The 26,291-nt window shown below is 41.4% G+C and overlaps 1 protein-coding gene across 4 annotated transcripts in view; it reads right to left on the bottom strand.

The window, feature by feature from the left end:
* The window catches only part of ERICH1 (glutamate rich 1), a 90,803-nt gene that overhangs the window by 13,161 nt on the left and 51,351 nt on the right, over positions 1–26,291 (bottom strand). For all 4 annotated transcript variants that reach the window (XM_081269819.1, XM_081269818.1, XM_081269817.1 and 1 more), the window contains exons 4-5: positions 17,464–17,928; positions 14,130–14,324 (exon numbers count right to left, since the gene is read on the bottom strand). In XM_081269819.1, coding sequence (XP_081125945.1) covers positions 14,130–14,324; positions 17,464–17,928 — 660 coding nt within the window. The remainder of the gene's footprint in view (positions 1–14,129; positions 14,325–17,463; positions 17,929–26,291) is intronic.

Raw genomic sequence — 26,291 nt, 5'->3', positions numbered from 1 at the left:
ACTGCTTTTGCTGTTCATTTCTTCTTTTTTTTAAGGGCTTTGAGATGTAATGTGAAGTCAATTATTTGTTGAATTTTTCTTCTTTTTTTATGATTTTTTAAAGAGAGAGAGAGAGAGAGAGAGAGAGAGAGAGAGAGAGAGAGAGAGAGGAGAAAGAATTTTTAATATTTATTTTTAAGTTTTTGGCGGACACAACATCTTTGTTTGTATGTGGTGCTGAGGATCGAACCCGGGCTGCACGCATGCCAGGCGAGCGCGCTACCCACTTTAGCCACATCCCCAGCCCGAATTTTTCTTCTTTTAAGAAATGAACTCCATGCAATGAACTTTCCTCTTGGTACTGCCTGCATAGTGTCCCAGAGATTTTGATACATTGTATGGGTGTTCTCATTCACCTCTAGAAATTTTTTAATCTCCTCCTTGATGTCTTTGCAACCCATTGTTCATTTAGTAGCATATTATTTAGTCTCCAGTTTTTGGAGTAGCTTTTATTTTTTATTTTATCATTGATTTCTAATTTCATTCCATTAGAATCTAATAGAATGCAGGGTAGTACCTCTACTTTTTAATATTTACTAGGAGTTGCTTTGTGGCATAATATATGATCTATTTTAGAGAAGGAGCCATGTGCTGATGAGAAGAAAGTATATTTATTTATTGAAAAATGAAATATTCTATACATGTCAGGTAAGCCTAAGTTATTGATTGTATTATTGAGTTCCATAGTTTCTTTATTTAGTTTTTGTTTGGACTGTCTATCCAAAGGTGAAAGAGGTGTGTCAAAGTCACCCAGAATTATTGTGTTGTGGTCTATTTAACTCTTGAACTTGAGAAGAGTTTGTTTGATGAACATAGATGTGTCATTGTTTGGGGCATATAAATTTATTATTGTATGTCTTGTTGATGAATGGATCCCTTAAGCAGTATAAAATGTCCTTCTTTATCCCTTTTGATTAACTTTGGTTTGAAGTCTACTTTATTTGATACGAAGATGGAAACCCCTGCTTGCTTCCGCAATCCATATGAGAGGTATAATTTTTCCCAACCTTTCACCTTTAGTCTGTGGATGTCTTTTCTTATGAGATGAGTCTCTTGGAGGCAGCATATTGTTGGGTCTTTTTTAAAAATCCAATCTGCCAGTCTACATCTTTAGATTGGTGAGTTTAGGCCGTTTACAGTCAGAGTTATTATTGAGACATGATTTGTATTCCCAGCCATTTTTGTTTATTTTTGGTTTTAAGTTGACTTGGTTTCTCCTTTGATTAGTTTTTCCTTTAGTGAATACCTCCCTTTGCTGATTTTCACTGTTGTTTTTCAATTCCTCTTTATGAAATATTTTGCCAAGGATGTTCTATAGTGCAGGCTTTTGAGCTGTAAATTCTTTTAACTTTTGTTTATCATGAAAGATTTTTATTTCATCATCAAATCTAACTCTTACTTTTGCTGGATATGAGATTCTTGATTGGCATCCATCTTCTTTCAGGGCTAGATATATGTTATTCCAGGATCTTCTAGCTCTCAGGGTCTGGGTTGAAAAATCTGCACATAATCTAACTGGTTTCCCCCTATATGTAATCTGATTCCTTTCTCTCGTGACTTTTAATATTCTCTCCTTATTCTGTATGTTAGGTATTTTCATTATGATGTGCCTTGGTGTGGATCTGTGGTGATTTTGTACATTTGGTGTCCTGTAAGCCTCCTGAATTTGGTTTCCCAATTCATTCTTCATGTTTGGAAAATTTTCTGATATTATTTCACTGAATAGATTGCTCACTCCTTTGGTTTGGAACTCTATGCCTTCCTCTATCCCGACAACTCCTAAATTTGGTCTTTTCATGCTAACCCATATTTATTGAATGTTATACTCATGGTTTCTTAGAGCTTTGAGATGTAATGTTAAGTCATTTATTTGTTGACTTTTTCTTCCTTTAAGGAATGAACTCCATGCAATGAACTTTCACTGTGTGAATGCACCTTCACTTGTCCTTTTCTTCTTTTCAAGATTATACATTTTGTCTTCATTGTCTGAGGTTCTCTCTTCCAGGTGGTCTAATCTGTTGGTGATGCTTTCAATTGAGCTTTTAATTTGGTTTATTGTTTATTGTTTCTTTCTTCAAGAATTTGTTTTTTTTTTTAAACTTCCATCTCCCTGTTTAAGTCATCTTTTGTTTCCTGTATTTGCTTATATAGCTCACTGTCAAAATGGTCTTTTGCTGCCTGTATTTTCTCTCTTATATCATCCTTTAATTCACAGAACATTTTAATCATGTACCTCCTGAACTCCTTCTCTGCCATTTCTTCTGCTGTACTGGCCTTGGATTCTAATAATGTGGTGTCTTGATTTGTTTGGGGCACTTTCTTCCCTTGTCTTCTCATGTTGCTTGCGTGTCTTCCCTTCCAGCTCTGTGGATCCAAGGCGTTACTTTTTTTTTACCCTGTAGGCTTTTAGTGCCCCTGTAGGGATCCAAGACCTCTCCTTTGAGGTGAAAGAGAATGTTAACAGATACCAATATAAATAATATACAGCCTAAAAACAAATGTTTACTATTAAGACGTTTACAGTTTGGTCACAATGTACAGAAATGGTGAATTCAATTATTATCTGCAGTTACAATCTGTTGGTTTGTAAAAGGGTTTACAGTTTCTGACGGGGGACAAAGAACTGTGGGTGAGGAGAGGATGATATGCTGAGGAGGTCGGAGGTGAGGATACAGAGTTATTATATCTTGGGAAGTGTGAAAGAGAAATCTAAAGAGGAAGATTAGCAGCAGGAAAAGGGAGAGGAAGTAATTTTGGGTAGACAAGTAAGTGGGAAGACAGTAGAGTATATAAAACAAAAACACATATATATATTAAGAAAAATAATAAATGTTAAAATATTGTAGAAATTGGTGGGACAAAAGAAAAAAAAGAAAAAAAAGAATATACAACACAACTGTAATATACTATTCTGATATCCCAGTCCTCAAAATCCTAATTCATGCAAAGTACTTGGTTTTACGTATGTAGGGGAGACTAGAGAGGGAGAGGAAAAAAATCTTTAAGGAAGAAGCAGGATTGTTTTGGCTGGAGATCAGTCTTTCCTGCTTCCCTTCTCATCAATAGGTGGGGTCATCTGTGGTTGGCTGGTATTCCTGCCCTCAGGATGGTGAAGGTCACTGGGGTGTCACTGTGTGGGGTAGTGGCTGCTGGGGAGAGGGGGGTTAGAAACTGGGTACCTGGCCAGCTAGAGTTCCGACCTGCAAGTTGCCCCCAGTGAAGATGGTGATGAAAGTCGCCCAAGATGGAGGCGTCAGATCAGGTAGGGGAGCCAGGCCATGGCGTTGGACCATGAGTTCAGAGGGGATCTCTGTGGCATGCAGCACGTGGCTGCTGGCTGACTTCAGAGCCTGTGTAAAGTTCTTGGTGCAGGCAGGCTACTGTGCAGAGGGAACTATCTCTGCCGTTGCAGAGTCGTCCCAAGATGGTGGCAACTGGGAGAGCCCCACTAGATGGGGGTACATACGGGGTGGTGGCCAGAGTTCCCACTTGTGGAAAGCTGCCAGGTGTCCTGCGTGGGAGTGGCATTCTTGATTTCTGCTCGGGTGGGTGGCTGAAAGTTCTGTGTAGGGTGCTGCAGCTGATGGTTTTGCTCAGGTACCTGGTAGTCCTGTGTGGGAAGTAGTTGGGAGACCTACTCTGATGCTGAGGCTTGGAACCCTGGACAACGTGGTGCTTCCTGCTTTGGGGAAGGAATATTGCTCGCAGAGAAGCAGTATTCTCACTACTTGAATCCCAGGTCACAGAGTGATACAGAATGCTGCCTCCCTGGGCCCGCCATCTTGGATCCCCCAAGCATACAGTTTTAAACTCTGCTTTCAAAGTAACTGCTAACCTATACGAAACTGGCTTGTCCTACTGTTTGTTTCAGTGTTGCCATTCCAGAGCGCGCTATCATGAACTGTATCCTTCTGATGCAGAGAATTTTATTATCTTCTCCTTTTGTTTTCTGCATTTCCACAGCTAGGAGGTGCTAACAGACACAACCCAGCCTGGTGGCCAACTTGTTTCAGGAACACCTTGGGCCTTCTGTGGGCCCGGGCCCTCAGTCCACTCTGTGGCTGTGATGGAGCAGTGATGGCTGCAATGGGCATCACTGGGCATTCCAGCAGCTGCGAGCTTTGGGTGGGTGGCAGGCCAGAGCAAAGGAGCTGAGGGGATGCTCTTTCCTTCTGTGCAGGTGGGTCTATGGGCAGTCAAGAGCCGGCTATTCTTCTACCTGCCCCTTGAGCCGACTGCCTCCTCTAGTCTCTTTCCTGTCTTCCCCCTCAGCCAACCCTCCTGGCTGGTCATCTTTGTGCCCTATCTCTCCTGACTTCCTCTCCACCTCTCACCAAGGAAGTCTTCATCACTGGCCCCTCTCTGCTGTGTTCAGGTGATCTCCACTCCTCACCTGGATGTTCCTACCCAGGTCTCCTGACAGGGCCACTCACACCAAACCTACTACTTCTTCTTTGCCTACTTGTTTTTCCCACGAGCTAAGGCCAAAGCACCCATCCGCCCTCCCCCACCCCGACCCCACCCAGACCCAGCCAGCCAGCAGATTCCACTGGCTTTCTCTCCATGATCTGTCTGGACAGTGGCCACACCTGTCCTTCGTGCTACTTCACCCTGGCCCATGCTGTGGTTAGCTCTCACCAGTGCCATTATCACAGCATCCCCAACTCCTGGTTTCTGCTCTTGCCCCCTTGTTCTAGCAGCCCAGAGACCTGACACTCAAAGCCTTCTAGAAACTTCCTGTTTCTCTCTGAATAAAGGCTAACACATGGTCACGACTACAAGGCTGGTCAACTCCCAAGCCTGTCATCTGTTCTACCCTCTGTCCTCTGTGCCACCACACTGGCATCCTCACTGTTCCTTACTTTGGCTCCATTTTGATCCTAACTCAGGGGGCCATTCCTGTCTCAGTCTACACTTGGCTACAAGAACACCTGCCTGTATGTCTTCCTCCTCCCTATTAGCCTCTTACCCACGAGAATTGCTAGGTATTTTACTTAACTATCTGACTCATTTTGTCTTTCCCACTAGGGTACAAGCTCCTGAGAGCAGACTCTTCATCTGCCTTCTTCACTGTTGAACCTGGGACCTGAGCAGCTCTCCACACAGGAGGGTAAAAGAGACACTGCTCCTCTACAAAGAGGGAACCATACACATGGGGTGGCACTACTGCTATCCCAAACTAGAGCGACCTCTTCTACCCACGAATCAGCGTGCATTGCTTCTGCTACTTGCATGCTTATGCCCTAATGTGATTGTTCTTTTGTTCCCTGGCTTGACTTGCTATCTGGCTTCCAGGATGTGAGTCTTGATTTTAGGTGTGCTGTGATTTCAGCTCTCTCGGATCACAGAAGCCTGTGTCATTCTGTCCTGTAACTCCTCACAGCAACCTGTAGTTCCTCTTGCTCATTCACTCAAGTGAATCACCCAGAGCCTCCTCAGCATTGGATGTGTGCTTGGATCTCACTATCTGGAGATTTCTTAATTACACCCACCATGAGAGCCACAGCCAAAGGGGCCCCAGCAAACTTCCAGCTTCCAGCAAACTTCCAGCTGCCGGCTGATGATTGGCTCACAGCAGCCCCAGCAACATCTAGCCGATTGGCTCCTCTGCGGTGATGTTCATTGGGCTGTTTCCCTGCCCTTCAGTCTGCCAGCTGATGATTGGCTCACAGCGGCCCCAGCAACATCTAGCTGATTGGCTCCTCTGCGGTGATGTTCATTGGGCTGTTTCCCTGCCCTTCAGACTGCCAGCTGATGATTGGCTCACAGCGGCCCCAGCAACAACTAGCTGATTGGCTCCTCCACGGAGCTGCTCATTGGGGGACTTCTTTGGCTCTGCCCACACGACTCAGCCAATCAGCCTCAAGAGTAGGAGGATTGTGGGAGGTGGTGAGGTTGGTGTGGGGGTGAGAGGCTTGTGGGAAGCCGGTGGTGGCAGTTGGGCTCTGAGGGTTTTTTCCTGGGGAGCTGTTTTGTTTGGCGTTTGTAGTTCTAAAAATAAAGTTAGTTTCTTTTGACAAGTGGCTCCTGAATTGTGCCCAGCCAGACTGCGGCATTTGGTGGCTCGCACGGGGAGTGACTGATGGTAAGTAAACTGCTCGCCCCTGAGGGCAGGGCAAGAGGATGGGTAGCCATTCTAAGTTTCGTCTTTTGTTTTGCTTCATTTTTGTTTTAAGTTGCCTGTCCCTGGAGATGAGTGAGACGGAAGAAAAACCGCTCACATCTGAGGAAAAACTTTTTGCGTCTGAGGAAAAACTATTTGCGTCTGAGGAAAAACTATTTGCGTCTGAGGAACAGATAGGGAGAAAGGACGGATGCACATGTCAGGAGGATAGAAAGGCTGATATAATGATTTTGTGTGGTTCCATTTTTATTTCATTCTGTCTCGGTTTTGTTTGGTGTTATCTTGTTGGGTTGTATTATAGTAGAAATACGGGAACAGAAATTAGTAAAAAACAAACCGAAAGACTGTTAAGTAAATTGTTAGAGGAAGGAGGCATCTCAGTAAAATCAAGAACAGTCAGGGCATACGTTGATACAATACAAAAATGTAGCCCATGGCTTTTTAAGGAGGAGTTGTTAGATATATCACAATGGAACCATCATGGTGAAGATTTAAAAAGAATAGAAAAGAACAACCCAGGGACTCTGCCAGTTGGCACATTGCCATTGTGGACATTCGTATCTGGTTTGCTTAGTCCAAAGCCTTCAGTTCAGACAAAGGTAGAGGAAGGAGAAGACATATTGAGTCAAGTAAAAGAGAAGGTCTTTCAAGCTAGTGAGACAGAGTAAGGAAGTTTAGAGCAGAAAAAGCCATCAGGGGAAAAGTTACAACAGGAGACTGCTAATAACACCTTTCTATCAGAGAGCGTAAGTGTCCAACCAACAGCACCACCTCTACAGGAGACTGCTACTAACAGCATTCTATCACCAGAGGGCATAAGTGTCCAATCAACAGCACCACCTCCATATGCTAGGAGGCTCCCAACCCCCGCAGTTGATAGTTGGGATCCTGAGACAGGATCTCAAGTATGCCCTGTATTTGAGGTAGGAGGGCAGCGAATTTACCAGGGTTTAAATTTCAAAACAGTGAAGGAGCTAAAAGAGGCTGTAACAACCTATGGTCCTCAAGCACCCTTCACTGTAAGCTTGGTCGAATCCATTACCAACTTAAACATGACGCCAGCAGATTGGGCTAATATTTGTAAAGCTGTGCTAAATGGAGGACAATACCTATTATGGAAGGTTGCCAATGAGGAATTTTGCAAGGAGACGGCTAGGCGAAATGCAGCAGCTGGTTATTCTCAGAGAAATCTAGATATGTTGTTAGGAAAGGGACCTTATGAGGATCGGCAGCAACAAATTGCATATGATCCTGGTGTATATTTACAAATTGCTGTAGATGCAGTTAAGGCATGGAAGACTTTACAAGGACATGGAGGTTTACAAGGTCAATTATCTAAGATAATACAAGGAGCTAATGAACCTTACGCTGAATTTGTAGATAGGCTTATTCAAACAGCTACCAGAGTTTTGGGAATACAGAACAAGCAATGCCATTAATAAAACAACTGGCTTATGACCAAGCGAATCGTTGGTGCAGAGATATCATTAGACCATGGAAACAGGAAGATTTAAACACATATATTAAATTATGTAGAGACATTAATGAACAAGAGCAAGTCATGGCAGCTGCAGTAAAACAGGCTTTAGATGCCAGAGACATTAATGAACAAGGGCAAATTGTGGCAGCTGCAGTAAAACAGGCTTTATATACCAGGACAAGAACATGCTACAATTGTCAACAAAGAGGACATTTTAAAAGGAATTGCCCCATAGGAGGAGGGTTTAACAAAACTAGGTATCAAAGGAGTAGAATACTGGGTATTTGCCCACGATGCCGTAGAGGGAGACACTGGGCTAATGAATGCCGTTCTCAAACCACCATAGAGGGTACTCCATTACATTGGGCTAATGAATGCCGTTCTCAAACCACCATAGAAGGTACTCCATTATCAAAAAACGAACAAGGACAAGGTGTTTATCCACAATATCGTGGACAAAGGCATCAGGCTCCGCTGCCAAAAAATGGACAGGGGGCCCCAATGCTCCGGGGCCCCAAACCACAAATATATGGAGCACTGGAGGAACCCAGCAACCCCATCAGGGTAGTGCCCAGGACACATTGTCCATCAGATCCCTCATCAGACAAACCAGAGGGAGCGCAGGGTTGGACATCTGCGCCTCCGCCAGATCAGTACTAACTCCAGAGATGGGAGTTCAAATCATTCCCACAGGGGTAAAAGGACCTCTTCCCAAAGGAACAGTAGGCTTATTATTGGGATGCAGCTCTTCTACTCTAAAAGGACTTATGATAAGTCCTGGGGTAATTGATGCTGATTATGAAGGTGAAATAAAAATTATAGCCAGTTCTCCAAAGGGTATATCAATAATTTCACCAGGAGATAGAATAGCACAGTTACTAATAATACCAAGCCTACATGATAAATTTTCCAGTCATGCTGTAGAAAGAGGTTCCAAGGGATTAGGCTCCACAGGTGTAGATTGGGCTATGCTTTCTTTAAATTTAGATTCTCGCCCCATGATAAAACTAAATATTCAAGGACATGAATTTAATGGGCTACTGGATACAGGTGCAGACCTTAGCATCATCTCTCGTCAAGAATGGCCAAAACATTGGCCATTACAACAAGCCACTCAAACGCTTCGAGGCCTAGGAGTGGCGACTAATCCCCATAGAAGTGCAATGGTATTAGATTGGAAGGATCCTGAAGGATGTGAAGGAACTATACAGCCATATGTATTGGATCATCTTCCTGTAAATTTATGGGGACGAGATGTCTTAGATCAATTAGGTTTGACATTAACAAATAACATCAATCAAAATGCACCCACTATTATGGCTAGACAAGGTTTTAGGAAAGGAAAAAGATTAGAAAAACAAGAACAAGGTATAGCAGCACCAATACAAAAAGATCAAGGAACAGACAGACATGGGTTGGATTTTCACAAAGGGCCACTGAGACAATAAAAATTACATGGAAATCAGAAAGACCAGTATGGGTTCCTCAGTGGCCCTTGACTAAAGAAAAGATACAAGTAGCCAAATTAGCGGAAGGACTTATACAATCTTCTGTATCTCCCCATATTACTCCCATTTTTGTCATCAAAAAGAAATCTGGTAAATGGAGATTATTGCAAGACTTAAGAGCCATTAATAATGAAATGGTCATTATGGGACCTGCTCAATCGGGGATTCCTCAATTGTCTGCTTTGCCAAAAACTTGGTATGTTTTAGTTATAGATATTAAAGATTGTTTTTTTTTTTCAATTCCAATTCATCCTGAGGATAGTCCACGTTTTGCATTTACTATCCCTGCACTAAATCATGAAGGTCCTGATCAGAGATATGAATGGAAAGTACTCCCTCAAGGGATGGCTAACAGCCCAACTATGTGTCAAATTTATGTTAATAAAGTAATCCAGCCACTTAGAAATCAAAATCCTGAACTACAAATATTTCAGTATATGGATGATGTACTATTAGCACACAAAGCTAAAAACACAGTGCTAGAATGTTATGCCACACTTACAAATTTATTAAAAAATTATAATCTAGAGATAGCAATAGATAAAGTACAATTAAATTTTCCAATTAATTATTTAGGAGTTCTATTATCCTCAACCATGGTCCGTCCACCAAAAATTCAAATACGAGTAGATCAACTCAAATCACTTAATGACTTTCAAAAGTTATTAGGAGACATAAATTGGATAAGGCCTTATCTAGGTATTCCAACAGGAGAATTAGGACCTTTATTTGATATCCTAAAAGGTCCATCAGATCCAAATTCACCCCGAATGTTAACGCCTGAAGCAAGAAAGGCATTAAAAATCATTGAAACATATATGGAAAATATGCATTTGGATAGAATTGATATAAGTTTGCCTTTATTATTTATTGTACTACCAACAAAAAATATTCCTACAGGAGTATTTTGGCAAGAAGGTCCATTATTGTGGATACATTTATCTTATTCTCCTAACACTATTCTTACTAGGTATCCTGAGGCCATAGGACAATTAATACTCAAAGGAATAAAAACAGCAAAGGGAGTATTTGGAATTTCTCCCAATAAAATTATTACTCCATATACTATGAATCAAATTGATGAATTAGCTAATGAGTTAAATACTTGGGCAATAATCATGTGCAAATCTAATGTTTCATTTGATATCCACTTACCATCTAATCCTTTATTGTCTTTTTGGTCATTGCATCCTGTAATTTTTCCAAAAATGACAAGAAAAACACCTATCATGAATGCTCCAAATATATTCACTGATGGGTCAAATAATGGTACAGCAGCAGTAGTTACCCCTGATCAAACTTTTACATTTTTAGTACCCAAACAATCAGCTCAAAAGGTAGAGCTTAATGCAATATTACAAACTTTTGTGATGTTTAAAGATTCTGTATTTAATTTATTTTCTGATAGTCAGTATATAGTTAATGCTATAGTATCCCTTGAAGATGCTGGTAGGATTTCCCCTTCTTCTACTGTTTTCTCTTTGTTTTCCACTATACAAAGTTTAATCTGGGACAGAAAAGATCCATTCTTTATAGGACATATCAGGGAACATACAGGATTGCCTGGAGCCCTTAGTTTGGGCAATGATTTAGCAGATAAAACTACACATGACATACATATTTTCTCTACACTAGAAGAAGCTATAAATTTTCATAAAAGGTTCCATGTCAATGCTAATACTTTACAAAAGCGTTTTAAAATAACTAAGGAACAAGCTAGACAAATAATAAAACAATGTCAAAATTGTGTGACCTTTTTACCACAAGTTAATCTTGGAGTCAATCCTAGAGGATTGATACCTAACCATATTTGGCAGATGGACGTCACACACTTGCCAGAATTTGGAAAATTAAAATATTTGCATGTTACAGTTGATACTTCTTCTGGATTTTTGATGGGCTCCCTTCATGCCGGAGAAAAAACTAAAGATGTTATACCTCATTGCTTACAAAATTTTGCCACTGTGGGCATTCCAAAACAGTTAAAAACAGATAATGCCCCTGGTTATACTTCTACCTCTTTTAAACAATTTTGGTCATCATTTGGCATTACTCATATAACAGGAATCCCATACAATCCACAGGGACAAGGCATAGTTGAAAGAGATCATCAAACTATTAAAATGTACTTATTAAAGCAAAAAGACGGAATTGGGAAGGGGTATATATTCCCCAAAGATAAACTTAAAATAACCCTTTTTACTCTAAACTTTTTAAATTTGGATTCATCAGGACTTAGTGCTGCAGAAAGGCATATGTGTCAAAAAAATGTACATAAGCCCAAGGTACTTTGGAAAGATATTCTAACAGGATAATGGAAAGGTCCTGACCCAGTAATTGTCTGGAGTCGGGGGTCTGTTTGTGTGTTTCCACAGGAAGAACAGCAGCCGATTTGGATTCCGGAGAGATTAACTAAAGTCCTGACCCAGTGATTGTCTGGAGTCGGGGGCCTGTTTGTGTATTTCCACAGGGAAAACAGCAGCCGATTTGGATTCCAGAGAGATTAACTAAAGCGATTTCTACAGACCAAAAAGAAGATGATTTGGCTCAAATCCATAACAGCTGATATCCAAAACTCCAATTTGGCTATCCTTACATCTGCGACAGAACCAGGATGCTTTTTCAATATCTATTTTATTATTGCCCTTTTCCATATCATGAAGTTCTATTTTGTTTTTTGAGCTCATACAGACCTAGGTTAATGTTTTGCTGATCAGTTCTATTTTTTTTTTTTTTTTTTGACTATAGAGTTTTTAAACATTGCAATGGAGATTTCACCTGTAAAAAGTTATAAGGCCTTTACTATTATGTTATGTATTATATGTATTATATTATGTGTGCACACTTGTGTTTTGTGTTATATGTTTGAATGTACGTATGTCCACATATCATATATGATGAGCGCTCATGAAAAAATGGATCCAAATTTTTTTTTATTCACGTGATTTAAATGGTTTAATTTAAATTGGGTAAATAACTGTTAAGAATTGTTTTAATATGTAAACAAAAAAGAAGGTTAACAGATCTGTTTGTTTACTTTCACCTTTCCTTTTCATTATATTTAATAATTCTCTTCAAGATAATATAAATTGTTAAGAAAATTGTTTTCTTTTCTCTTCAAGATAATATAAATTGTTAAGAAAATTGTTTTCTTTTAGTGCCTTCTGGAATGTTACATAATTTTTTCTTTAGCCATTATTGCTAGAATTCCTATCTTCATCCCAGTGCCGGTGAAGACAAAGATAAAACTAATCTACAGTTTCTGCAATAGCCATCACTGAACTGCTTGCAGAACTTGCCTAAACTATGTGCCACTTGTATGCATTGTGAACTCACTTGTATGCATTGTGAACTATCTGTTGGTGCAGCGACTTGTGGTAGTGTTGGAGTATTTTTACTGATGATGTCATCGGTTGTACAATTTTTCCAACAAGAGCCATCAATTGGCTTGGTGTATCTTCCTCCCTTCTGCTTGTCATGACAAAGACCTCTCCACAGGTGTGGCTGTATACTGGACCGGTAGTCAATGACGGGTAAGATCCAATTACAATGGTACCAACCTAAGACAGGAGGCTGACGCCCTGAGGTCAGCTCATCCGAAGACGGGTAAGGACCATATGTAGTATTGGACAACCTAAGGCAGGCACGGTCCCCAAGCCACATGCTTGTTGTTTAAACAGAGAGGGGTAGATGTTGAGAGCCACAGCCAAAGGGGCCCCAGCAAACTTCCAGCTTCCAGCAAACTTCCAGCTGCCGGCTGATGATTGGCTCACAGCAGCCCCAGCAACATCTAGCCGATTGGCTCCTCTGCGGTGATGTTCATTGGGCTGTTTCCCTGCCCTTCAGTCTGCCAGCTGATGATTGGCTCACAGCGGCCCCAGCAACATCTAGCTGATTGGCTCCTCTGCGGTGATGTTCATTGGGCTGTTTCCCTGCCCTTCAGACTGCCAGCTGATGATTGGCTCACAGCGGCCCCAGCAACATCTAGCTGATTGGCTCCTCTGCGGTGATGTTCATTGGGCTGTTTCCCTGCCCTTCAGACTGCCAGCTGATGATTGGCTCACAGCGGCCCCAGCAACATCTAGCTGATTGGCTCCTCCACGGAGCTGCTCGTTGGGGGACTTCTTTGGCTCCGCCCACACGACCCAGCCAATCAGCCTCAAGAGCAGGAGGGTTGTGGGAGGTGGTGAGGTTGGTGTGGGGGTGAGAGGCTTGTGGGAAGCCGGTGGTGGCAGTTGGGCTCTGAGGGTTTTTTCCTGAGGAGCTGTTTTGTTTGGCATTTGTAGTTCTAAAAATAAAGTTAGTTTCTTTTGACAAGTGGCTCCTGAATTGTGCCCAGCCAGACTGTGGCACTGTAACTCCTCACAGCAACCTGTAGTTCCTCTTGCTCACTCACTCAAGTGAATCACCCAGAGCCTCCTCAGCATTGGATGTGTGCTTGGATCTCACTATCTGGAGATTTCTTAATTACACCCACCATGGCCCATGGCCCCACACATGGCACTGGGGAGACACGAACATAATGGGTGCAAGCATGTGGCAGTTTGTAGGCAGTGGTATTGGAGAAGTACACAAAAGAAAAGTCACCAAATCATCTAACACCCTTTCTCACTGGAGGGGTGCAATAATGCACCAAGATCTTTGGTGGGCAGAAAAAATCTACCTAATGCAAACACAGCAGAAGAGAAGGAAAAGAGGAAGAAATGACTTCTTCTACTTTTTTTTTTGAACTGGCTCTAAGAATTGATAGCTTACAAGTCTGGAAAACTAGATGGCATGTATATTTCTGCATATACTATGAGAAATATTTTTACATCATGCAGCGGTACAAAAAGCCTATGTCTCCATGGGATTCTATTCCTCCAAACCATATGTGAGTTGTTGTATTTTCTAGCCCATTGCTGTTTTGGCGGGTTTTCAGAGGAAAACCTTGACAAGTGTATTGGAGCAGCACAATGAATAATGGTTCAGTACTTACTGGGGGGCATCATGCAGTGCTCTGGGAACATCTCCAGAGCATGCTCCAGTCTCTCAGTGTCTTGCAGAAGCAGCAGCGTTCTCATGTGATCCAGAATGGACATGTCGGAGGGAGACATGCTGCGAGACTCAAGACAGGTGAGCAGCTCTTTAGCACTCTCTGCTAACACAGCGGAATCTGCGTCTCGGGCAACACCTGGAAGAAGTCAGCATTACTGAGAAATACAGTCATAGGTTTGTTTCTGTAAGCTGGAGACAAATTCTTACCTTTTAAAGAAGCCTCAAACATGCATTCCACCTTAAATGAGACTCAGGAATATAGAAAGCTATCAGGAGAGAGAATCAGAGATCTCTGACAAGTGAACAAAGATAAGAGGCGTCCACTATTTGAATGACAATGAAAACCTGGATCTGTTTTTATGTCTGATTTTTAAAAACAGCTTCCAAGTATGACACAAAACTCTATCATGAACACCAGGTAATAAAACCAAGTTCTCCCCAGCCACGTCATATGTCTTTAAAAACCATTTAGGTTAATCAAGGAGAAGCATTCATGCAGGGACCTACCTTCTCTTTTATCTGCTGAAGGCGTGCAAGTGGTTTAGGTGTTGGTCTGTGAAGACAATGTGTGCTTTTTTCTGGTTGCTTCTGAAATTTTTATCACTGCTTTTCAGCTGTTGGACTACAGTATGCTTAGGTGTGGTGTTTGTGTTAACCTTGCTTGAGTCCACATAACTGGCGCAATCTGTGACTATCTCTTTTTATCATTTTGGAAAATTCCACTATCCTCTCTAGATACAGTTCCTGGTTGGTCCTTCCTCCTCAACCTTGGATTCCAGCTACATGGATGTCAGACCTCATTATGTCCATGTGGGTTAGGCTTTTTTATATTTCCCATCCTGACACCCTCATCCTGGGGACTTTCTTTGACCTTCCCCCCAGCTGCTAATTCTCTTTTATGTTGAATCTGATCTGTTTTTAAACTCATCTTATAGAGATGAATTTCAGTTGTCATATTTCTCAGGTCTAGAATTTCCATTTGATGGTCTTAATGCTATCTAATGTTTTTCACTTTTTCACTTGAACATCTTAATTAAAGTTGCTTTAAGTCTCTGGACAACATTATTGTCATGCTCTCTGCTACTCTCTAGGTGGGGTTTTTTGGTTATGTGGTCCTGTCTCTTGGCATGCTGGTAAATGCTCATTTAAAAAATCACAAAGGTCTTGGGTAATATTTTCCTCCAGAGAGGGCTCAGCCTTTTCTCTGCTATGCAGGGGGGGGGTCAGTATGACCCATCAAGGATGGGACCCACCACAGGGAAGGATGCACCTCTGTTCGGCCTGGCTCTGAGGGCACAGCCTGTGGAGCCATGCTCAATCGTGGAGTGAACTCTTGCATGCTCAGATTCTCAAGATTACCCAGAGATCCTGTTACCTTCCACCTCCAGCCTCAGAATTTGGCAAAGGTTTTCAGGAAAACCATCGCTGTTGGGCTCTATTCTCTGGGCTCTTTTTTCACTTGTTTCTGAACACTCTACTTTGATAAATACTCTACTGGTTTGTCTCCCTCTACCCACCAGGCTCCACTGGATCCTTTCCCCAAACACTCAAGTGCCCCACACCCAAGAAATGGCAGCTACCTTGAAGGAAAAGTTGGTTATGGATGCTGGCTCACCTCCCCAGGGGGTGTCTGGGATTTTGTGTTCTTGGAGCTGGTTTCCTCTGAAGCTTTTGTATTATTTCAACAGATTTAATTTTTTTTTAAAGAGAGAGAGAGAGAGCGAGAGAGAGAGAGAGAGAGAGAGAGAGAGAATGAATTTTAATATTTATTTTTTAGTTTTTGGCGGACACAACATCTTTCTTTGTATGTGGTGCCGAGGATCGAACCCGGGCCGCACGCATGCCAGGCGAGCGCGCTACCGCTTGAGCCACATCCCCAGCCCAGATTTTTAAATTTTTAATCTGTCTTTTCTACTTATTTTTGGTCCAACTACTAGTCTGCTACAAGCTCCTCTATAATATACAGAATGAGATCTCTACTGAGATCTCCAGAATCCTACCTCTACTTGTGTCCTTCTAGTAAACCACTAATAAACATGCGAAGAGAAAAGATGAATGTCACCTGCAACCACCTCCTGGTTAAAACACATCTATTTAATGGTATTTTTTATCACTCTTTAAATCAGTTACTTACTGCTCACATTATTGTATGGCCAATATTTCTTGATTTGTAAGAACACTGTCAAATGTCTTGCTGGCATCTGGATCTACTAAACTCACCACACTCTCCCAGATCTCCTAGCAGTATCATCCAAATGGGAAAACGGCTGGTTTGGAGCGCCTGGGTTCTGGGTTCGACCACACTGTGTGTGGTCAGCACTGGCTTCTTTCTAGTCCTGAGTTCTGTTGTTCAGAAAGCCTTATGCAAATGTGAGTAATTGTTGTCCTTGGGAATAACTCAATTTTTATTTCTCATATACTCTATCAATACAAATATTCACTCAAAAAATGTTTATTGAAAACAAATCAGTAAGTTACATGTGAAAGAGTAAAACAGATGTGTCCTAAGGAGAGTTGTGCTTCTTTTACTTCTCTAATAGCTTATGAACAAACAGAAAATCAAAATCTCCAAACTGGATTTAACTTTATTTAGAAAAACACTACTGAAGGGAAAGTGAGGAATAAGAGATGGTGAGTGAAAAATGAAAGACCGAGACCAGGCAGAGATACACACGAGAGAGTTCATTTGTCAGAGCTGACAATAAAGGCCATCTCTCTGTAGAAGAGAGAGGCTAAACAGGCTTGAGTTCTGGGACTTTTATGGGGAGGCTCAGGAATCGGAGCTGGGCGGTCCTGATGGGGGGTTGGTTAGGGGTGGGGTTGGTGTGAGGGAGTGGTGAGCCTTAGAAGGGCTCACCTTGGGCGGAAAGCGAAACATTTTCCTTAAAATGGCTGTCACTTAAGATGGCCATCCAGATGCTAAGGAAGACCTTATAACGACACAACATGAATGCTTCCCAAACCTGATTTTGGAGGAATGAAGAACAAGCCCATCCATCTTGGAGCTGCTGCTCCCCTGCACTGGTGGAGCTGCTGCTCTAGGCAATCCCCCTTAGGCCACAAGGAGGAACAACACAGCACAGTAATGTGCTACTTCTGCTCTCTGGTGGAAAGAATGCAAATTTTCTGATTTTTTTTCCCTTTGAAACTAATTGTTTACTTTGAATTTTCTAATGCATTTTACACTACAAATGTTTTAAGTATTTTACTATATTTGTTTTTTCCTAAATATGAGGTGGATGCTATTATTCAAAGGAAAGCAGGAAAAGACATACCATCATAGAAATAAATTTCTTGTGTTGATTTCAGAAAGTTCAGGATGCCCTCTGCCTTTCGACTGTGAATCTCAACGTCTTCCTGGGTGGTGGCCGCGTCTTCTTCTTGGCTGGCCTCTGCTGAGGCGGCCTCCTTGCCATCCTGGACTCCTCGTGTAGCACCCCTCAGGTCGTCCTGTTCACTGCCGCTCTCCTCAGGCTGGTACAGGAAGCTGACACCAGTGGCCCTGGTTACGACGCCAGCTGCTTTCTTCCTTCTAATTTGCCACTTCTTTTTTAGCTTCCTTTTCTTATTTTTGCTCATTATGGGGCCATCTGTCGGCTGTGGCTGTACTTGTTGTAAAAGATTCTGCTGTTTCTCTAATTCTGCCAGTTCTATATGAACATTATTAGGATTCTTAAATTTTTTCTTTGATTTATGCTTTCTAATTCTTTTTCTTTTTGACTGACCATGAGGATCCTGATCTGTTTAAAAAAAAATCATATAAAGAGTTTTCAATGTACTTGAACCATAACAAACGTATTAGGTTAGCGCGGCAGGATGGTACCTGCCCATAATACCAGTGACTCTGGAGGCTGAGGCAGAAGGATTGCAAATTCAAGGCCTGCCTGGGCAATTTAGGGAGATCCTCAAAATAAAAAAATTAAAAGGGCTGGAATGTTGCTCAGTGGTGGAGAGCCCCTGTATTCAATGCCCAGTACTAAAACAAAACAAAGCAAAACAAAACATGTATTAGGTAAATAAATTTTCATTGGGATTTTATAATTTTAGTAGAAAAAGAATCTAAATTATTTGCTTCTGATTCTCAACCTTTCCTCACAATAATTATGCTACCAAGATCCTGGGATTGAGCAGTCTACAATTCCCTCCCCTCCAACAAAGTCACATATAGACATATACATACAGCTGTTATAATTATGACACCTAGAATGATTTTAAGGATATAAGAGTTACAATTATGACGCCTAGAATGTTTTTAAGGATATATAGGTGTAAAATTTCATTCTGATAGCCATACGAAATTTTTCATGAATTTTTGTACTGCTTACATTTTAATAAAAATCATTCAACTTTTTACTTGCGAAAACTAGAAAACAAGCAGTCTTTGGGTAGAAAAGTCCTGAGATGTATTATTTGCCAATTTTCCTGATATAAATATTTCCAGTATGACTGACTGCAAACTGCCACTGTGACACCACAGACTGGGAAAAGAGATTCACACCTGAGTCTCATGCGCTGGTGGGAGCAGCACCTCACCTGAAGGGTGCCAGAAGTAGAAAGGAGGGAGGAAGGGCTGGGGATGGGGCTCAAGCGGTAGCACACTCGCCTGACATGCATGGGGTGCTGGGTTCGATCCTCAGCACCACATAAAAATAAAAAAATAAAGATGTTGTGTCCACCGAAAACTAAAAAATAAATATAAAAAAAAATAAAGGAGGGAGGGGCACACCGCTCGATGGGGGTGGGGTACAGTGTCAAGAATGGGGCACAGCAATCCAGAAGGGCACACAGTGTCAGCCAGAAGCACCAGTAAGGAGAAATGTGGATGTATAAGTCACTGTTAGCATAAGGAGGGTCTCGGATGAGTGGATCAGGCACAGTTTACAGATCACGACACCAACAATCAAGGGTGCATATGGAAAGGAAGAAAGGGTGATGTAAAATCCTGCACATGTGTGCCCCCTTGAAGGTTGTCAACCACGTAGAGCTAATCGGTACCATATCGTGTGAAGGACACTCATGCCTTCTTTAGGCCCTGTTGGAGCAAGTCAGCTTCTGCAAAGCTAGCCACTGCACTTTGCAGTGGTTGGGTTTTCAGACAACTCTCATTTCTAGGAAGTTCTTGTTCAATTTTCTAAGCCACATCTTACCCCATGACAGATCCCTATGAGAAATCAAGATTAAGTAATGTACATGAAATTTTTGAAATACCGTATGAAGGCCAGATATTTTTAGATTGGACAAAAACATGTTTTCCTATGATTTCTACTGAGTCTATACTAATTTCCCTTCTGAAATTAGAATATGTCTAATTTGTCTTCCATGTTAAATTCTTCAAAGCTGCTCTCACAATCCACCCAAGTTTTCTCAATAAACTCAACAGGGAGCCGCCTGGCCAAGTGCTAGGGGACAAAGCTGTGGTCACAGAACACAGTGCGCTTCCCCTGCCTATACATCACAAGTCAGTATGCAGCCTAACTGCCATCAAGTTGACTAAGCAGGCACATCATGCTTACATACATGCAATGCATACTTTAATATCCACTGAGCTCATCTCTCATCTGACCCAGATGCCCTCTCCGGCTTTGTGTTGTGTGTGGCACTGTCAGATCAGACACTGTGTGACGGGAATGAATGATGACTAATTCCACTGCTATTTTTGAATGAGAGTTCCCAGTTTTCTCCTGAAATACTTAGCAACCGTATCTATGAAACCTACTGCTATCTCAAACTTGGCAGGGAGCCAAAACTCCTTCTCATAATATCATGATACAGGATTACGGTCCAGCACATAATTAGTGTATTTCATTGCTTTCCTTCAATCACCAATGGATTTTTGAATACAGTATTTTCCCATTTCATCTGCAAGTGTGAGAATCGGTGTCAGGGACCTGCTAATAAGCGCAGCTGGCAAACGAATCCTGAGTGCAAATATCTCTGAAAAATAGTCAACCCTTGAGATGGTCTAAAAAATACTAATATTAAAAAAATTGTATTCCCTAGGTTCAGTTTTGAAAAGACAAAAATTTCTTTTTGTTGGTGTATTTTTAAATAAAAACATACTTTACTTCATTAAATTGGATGAGAGATTCCACGAGTGTTTCATAACCCCAAAGGAGGCCCAGTGGGGGTCAGAAGGAGCGCCCTGACACCCACTAAGGAGAGCAGTCGGAAGCAGCTCTGGGATGCTCTCCACACTTTTCCCTGGCTGGGCCAGCTCCCCAGCCATGGAGCTCACGTCAGTTTCATCCTGTGTGGCTCCTTTTCTCTTTTTAAGGGGTCAGACTGTAACATAAAGGGTTGTCCTATTGAGAATGATCATACTAATGATCTATTTTAAAAAGACTATAAATCAGACCTCAAAAAGTAGACGTGGCAAAAATGCTCTGGAACAATATTTATCAATTTTCTCATATAAATTTGTGTGGGCACTTAATAGTGATTTATTTTTATTATTTTATTTATTTTTTAATTTTTTTTAGTTGTAGATGAACACAATATCTTTATTTATTTTTATGTGGTGCTGAGGATGGAACCCAGTGCCTCACATGTGCAAGGCGAATGCTCTACCACTGAACTACAACCCCAGCCCTATTTTTAAAAAAATTACTTAAAAAAATTTCTATTATTTTACTATTATTTTAATACACCTTTAAAAAGAGTTCAAACCAAGGAACTTAGAACTCACACTCAAAGACAAATTATACACATTGCTCTTTAAAAGTAACATCTCAGAAATACTCAGGTGGCTCCACTGTAATGTGTAGGATGAAGTCCAGTGATTCTATTTCTAGGCTAATAAACGGCATTTCTCTTTCTACAATGAAAAAGTGATAAAAACATTTGTTTTGTATTGAGCATGATCAAGTGAATAACATGGAAAGAAAACAACATTAATCAAAAACCAAAATCTGTTCAAACACAGAGCAGTGGAGAAGATAAAATAAATAGAAACCAAAGACCTCATTTTATAAATTCCATTTACATAATGGGACTCAATTTCCATTTTTTTTTGCGGGGGGTGGTATCAGGGATTGAACTCAGGGGCACTTGACCACTGAGCCACATCCCTAGCCCTATTTTTATTTTATTTAGAGACAGGGGGTAGCACTGAGTTGCTTAGGACCTCGCCCTTGCTGAGGCTGGCTTTGAACTCACATTCTCCTGCCCCAGCCTCCCAAACCGCTGGGATTACAGGCATGTGCCTACAGGCATGTGCCGCCAAGCCCGACTTAATATCCATTCTTAAAGAAATGTTTACCTCAATGATATACTGCTGTTGAGTTCTTGATGAGTAAATACTGACTTGGAGGCCACAGGTTGGCCCAGAAAATGAGAATACAACAGGCTACCTCCCAGACCACGACAGATGAGGAGATGACCCCACACAGCAACAGTGACCCTCCACTCCACCTAGTGTTGCCTAAAGCTTGGGCCCTGTCCCTGATGCCAACCCAATAATGATGACACAGTTTCGAAAAAAAAGGAAAAAGATTTATTGCTTTGCTAGCAAAGGAGAAGCACAGGGGACTTCTGTACCAAGGGCTGTGATTCTGCCATCAGCAGGAACAGGGGGCTTTTTTTTTAATATTTATTTTTTAGTTGTAGTTGGACACAATACCTTTATTTTATTTATTTATTGTAACGTGGTGCTGAGGATTGAACCCAGGACCTGCTAGGCAGGCACTTTACCACTGAGCCACAACCCCAGTCCAGCACGGGGGACTTTTAAAGAGATGATTTAAAGGCTACATTGCACATGTTCTCTGTTGGTGTTGTAATTCACTTGTTAATTTGGGAGACAGTCATTTCTGAGATCTTTTGGTGCCATCCCCAAAGTCTGGATTACTTTGTTCCTATAATAGGTATAAAGTCAAGGACAGATAACACTGTCTAAAATGGGGAAGAGAAGTAACCCTGTTTCCCTTGAGATTAGGAAAGGGTAGAGATTAGGTAGGAGCATGGATAGAGGAAGAGAAAGAAGCATCTTAAAAAGACGTCGCAGGGGCAGAGCACAGCGTGGACTACTGTTATACCACCACTAAGACACACCCCCAGCCCTTTAAAAAAAAAGTTTATTTTAAGACAGGTTCTGGCGAGGTCACCCAGGTTGGCCTTGAATATAAATTCTCCTCCTCACCCTCCCAAGTTGTTGGATTACAGGTGTGTGCTACACACTCCCATTGGCATTTAAAGTACTGTTCTCCATCAATTCACAATAACTTCCCAGTTGGGCTTTGGAGGATGGAAGGATAGACATGTGGAAGGAGGGGAAAAAAGCAAAAAAGAAATAAAAGGTTTGATGCTCAATGACCTAGAGATAAACTCAGGCTGTTTTTACGTGAATGTGAGTTCCTCTCTCTTACCAAGACTACAGCATTATCCCTTTTCAGCCCAGCCACATCCAGCTTTGTCTAGAATTCCTTCTAACCCTTCATAGGCTGCCATTCTCTTTCCAGCCGAGCTCCTGATTAGCTTTCTAGTCAACGTGGGCATCATTCCCTGGCCTCCCTCTTTTCTCTGCACCAGATCCGCGCCTCCCCCAAGCCCAGTTATCATCATTCCAAGGTTAAGATCTATGTGATTCCTTTGTTCTCCTGTCTGGCCACAGGGAGAATCACAGGGTGCTTGGGTAACCTACTATCCACACTGGACAACATCAAAGGCAATACCAGTATAGAGTCTTTTTGAGAATGAAAGATGGGTAGATAGGGCACTTAGTCATGCTTTATTTATAGCATGTCAGAATAAGGGGGTACAACAGAGTTGTGTGGCTCCAGTGTAGATCAGTGAGCCAGATTCTAGCACCAGTCTGAGATGCAGTGACCAAGGCCTCAGCTCATGGGCTGTGGAGTGGGGACACCACAGCCCCAACTGTGCTGCAAGCTCCTGGTGGAACCCTGAGTAGGTTGAGTCATGCAGCTCCAAAGAAAGGTTAACACGAAAGGCCCAGCTTCTGGCCCGGGAGAGTCCCTGTCCTCACCCACTTCCTAGGGCAGACACTGCTGACTGCCCTGCAGCATCCCAAATGTGCGTTTGTTTCTTTCTTTTTTTTTTTAAACTCTGCCCACTCCCACCCCATCCATGCTGGGGTTGAACCCAGGGGCTGGCGCACGCCAGGCAAGCACTCTACCACTGAACCACCCCTATCCCAGCTTCCTAAGTTCTGCCAATGGGCCCAGGCAGTGATGAAGGAAAGAAAAGTAAAGAAAGCTTAGCTCTTTAGATGCCAGGAAGGTCCCTGCAGACAGAGTCAAGGAAGAAGGACACCTAAAGCTTTATTTAGATCACTGAAAGCCCCTCTCTGGTTCTTCCTTCCTACTGAGACCAGCTCTAAAGCACATGTGATCTTGTGAGGCAGCCTAACACTCTGCACTGCATCTCCCAGCTCCCTTCTCAAGTGACTTGCTCCAGTGTTTGGAGGCATATAACTCAATTCTTCACACCAAGAAAATGAAATCTACAGGAAAATGGGCACGTGGAAAGCAAGGATGCAATTTACACAGAGGTCTGGCTACTTACAATCTGAGAAGTACACAGTTTGAACTTACCGTCCCCAAAACACACCTCCCAGACATGCTAATTTTAAAAATAATCTAAATTTGTCAAAATTCTCTGAGATACTAATCATCACCTACATTCTGATGAAATGCTGGAGTAAGAAGCTGTACCATGTTACAATAAAACAGGCTCCAGTTACAGAGATGATTTAGCTTTTAGTTCCCAATGACATTGAAAAAATACATGGAATCTTAATAGTATAAAAAAGAAGTTGGGTTAAAACACAAGTCTAGACACTGACTTTTTCATGATTTTAAATGTGGATGCCTGGTGGAAATTAGAAACCATCATGGGAAAGACTGATTTATCATCAGAAGTGAAGTGTACATATCTGTTGTGAGCTAAATATTTACTTTATAAATACTTAATATGTATGTAAGCAAATATATATTACTGAATCATTTTTAAAAAGATCAGTTCTGTAACAGGGGTTCATCTGATGCTCTGACTATATCCACTGTGGCTTGGAAACTTACACTTTTTCTTCTTTTTCCTAACTGTCTTCTCCCTGATCTTCTCGTCTCTGATCTTCTCTGACCTATTCCCGGCCCTGATCTTCTTTTCCCTCATCTTTTTTTCCTAATCTCATTTTCTCTGAATCACCTCTTTAAAAGCCCCCAGTTTCTGCTGATGGGCAGAACCCCAGCCTTTGGGACAGGAGTCCCCTGTGTTTCCCCTTTGCTAGCAAGTAAACCTTTTTTCCCCCCTTTTTCTTAAGACTATGTCCTCATTATTGAGTTGGCATCAGAGACAAGAACAGAGCTTTCGGCAACAGTTCTTCCTAAACAGACACTGCACAGAAGAAAACAAGCGGTCAACAAATATATGAAAAAGTGTTCAACTTCTCTAGCAATTAGAGAAATGCAAATCAAAACCACTCTAAGATTTCATCTCACTCCTGTAGAATGGCAGCTATCAAGAATACAGGCAACAATAAATGTTGGCGAGGATGTGGGGAAAAGGCACACTCATACATTGTTGGTGGGACTGCAAATTGGTACAAGCATTATAGAAAGCACTATGGAGATTCCTCAGAGAACTTGGAATGGAACCACCATTTGACCCAGCTATCCCACTCCTCGGTTATACCCAAATGTTTTTAAATCAGCACACAACAGTGACGCAGCCACATCAATGTTTATAGCAGCTCAACTCACAATTGCTAAACTATGGAACCAATCTAGGTGTCCTTCAACAAATAAATGGATAAAGAAAATGTTTTTACACACACACACACACACACACACACAATGGAATATTACTCAGCCTTAAAGAAGAATGAAATGATGGCATTTGCTAGTAAATAAATGGAGCTGGAGAGGATCATGCTAAGCGAAATAAGCCAGTCCCACAAAACCACAGGTTGAATGTTTCTCTGATATGCAGGTGCTAATTCACAATAAGTGGGGTGGCTAGGGAAGAAGAGAGGTACTTTGGATTATTTAGAGGGGAGTGAAGGGAGGGGAGGGGGTATGGGAGTATAAAGGATAACAATGAATTGGATATTATTATCCTATATATATATATATATATATGATTGCACAACTGGTGTGAGTCTATATCTTGTACAACCAGAAGAATGAGAAATTATACTCCATTTATGCGTGATGGATTAAAATGCCTTTTATTGTCATGTATAACTAATTAGAGTTAATAAAAAAATCTTTAAAAAATTAGTTTTTCCATTTTTTCCTAAAAAATATTTTGATACTGAAATAATCTTTACCTTTTCTATGTTAGTTTCTAATAGGCTGAAATTACATGTATTCAGGAAATGTGTTCACTTGTCCTGTTTGTATATTTGAGTCTTGAAAACTAATAGACACATAATGGCAGAGTGTGCAGGCAGTGCCTCACTGATAAAACACTCTGATGTGTAGTCTATGAAACACATTTATATTTGTTAATTTTCTATGTTAACTTTCCATAAAATGACCAACAAAGTGACAAGAATTTCATAAGCAATACAATAAAGGATTTAAAAGAGGGCAATAAAGTGCTAAATACCTGAATTAGAATAAAATCATGAAGCAGGCCATTAAATAAAAATTAAAATTAGATGAAGTTAATTTATTTTTAAACTTGAAGAATAGGAAAGTCAAGAAAGTAAAATAGTATAAATGAAGAAAAGACTTGTTCAAATTATTTAATATCAAGGTACAAGTGGCTTAAATAGATTAAACATAGCCTTGAAAAAGGAAGGAAAAGACAAGGGTGGAGTGCAGGCTCTCGGGACTCAGCAGACAGGCTGGAGTCTTCTTCAAGGGGACCCAGTGGAGAGCCTTTCCCAAGCTTCAGAGCAAAGCAGGGCACACCAGCCTTTCTTTTGAAAAACAGTATTGTATGCTAATAAAAATATATGACATGCAATCAATAAAGTCAATGTCAAGTTCCACTTATTTTCTCCTTTAATGTTAGATCATCTCTCAGGCGATGGTGCACACACAGGAGCCATTTACACAAGGAGAATACAGCTCATGCAGAGTCAACGCCTGATGAAAGAAGACGACGACAAGTTTGACGCTGACATCTTTTCATCCAAAAC

Source organism: Spermophilus citellus (genome assembly GCF_964194105.1).
Source record: "Spermophilus citellus genome assembly, chromosome: 16".
NCBI lineage: Eukaryota > Metazoa > Chordata > Mammalia > Rodentia > Sciuridae > Spermophilus > Spermophilus citellus.
The sequence above is the reverse complement of the archived record's forward strand: the minus strand, read 5'-3'. Positions and strand labels throughout refer to the sequence as shown.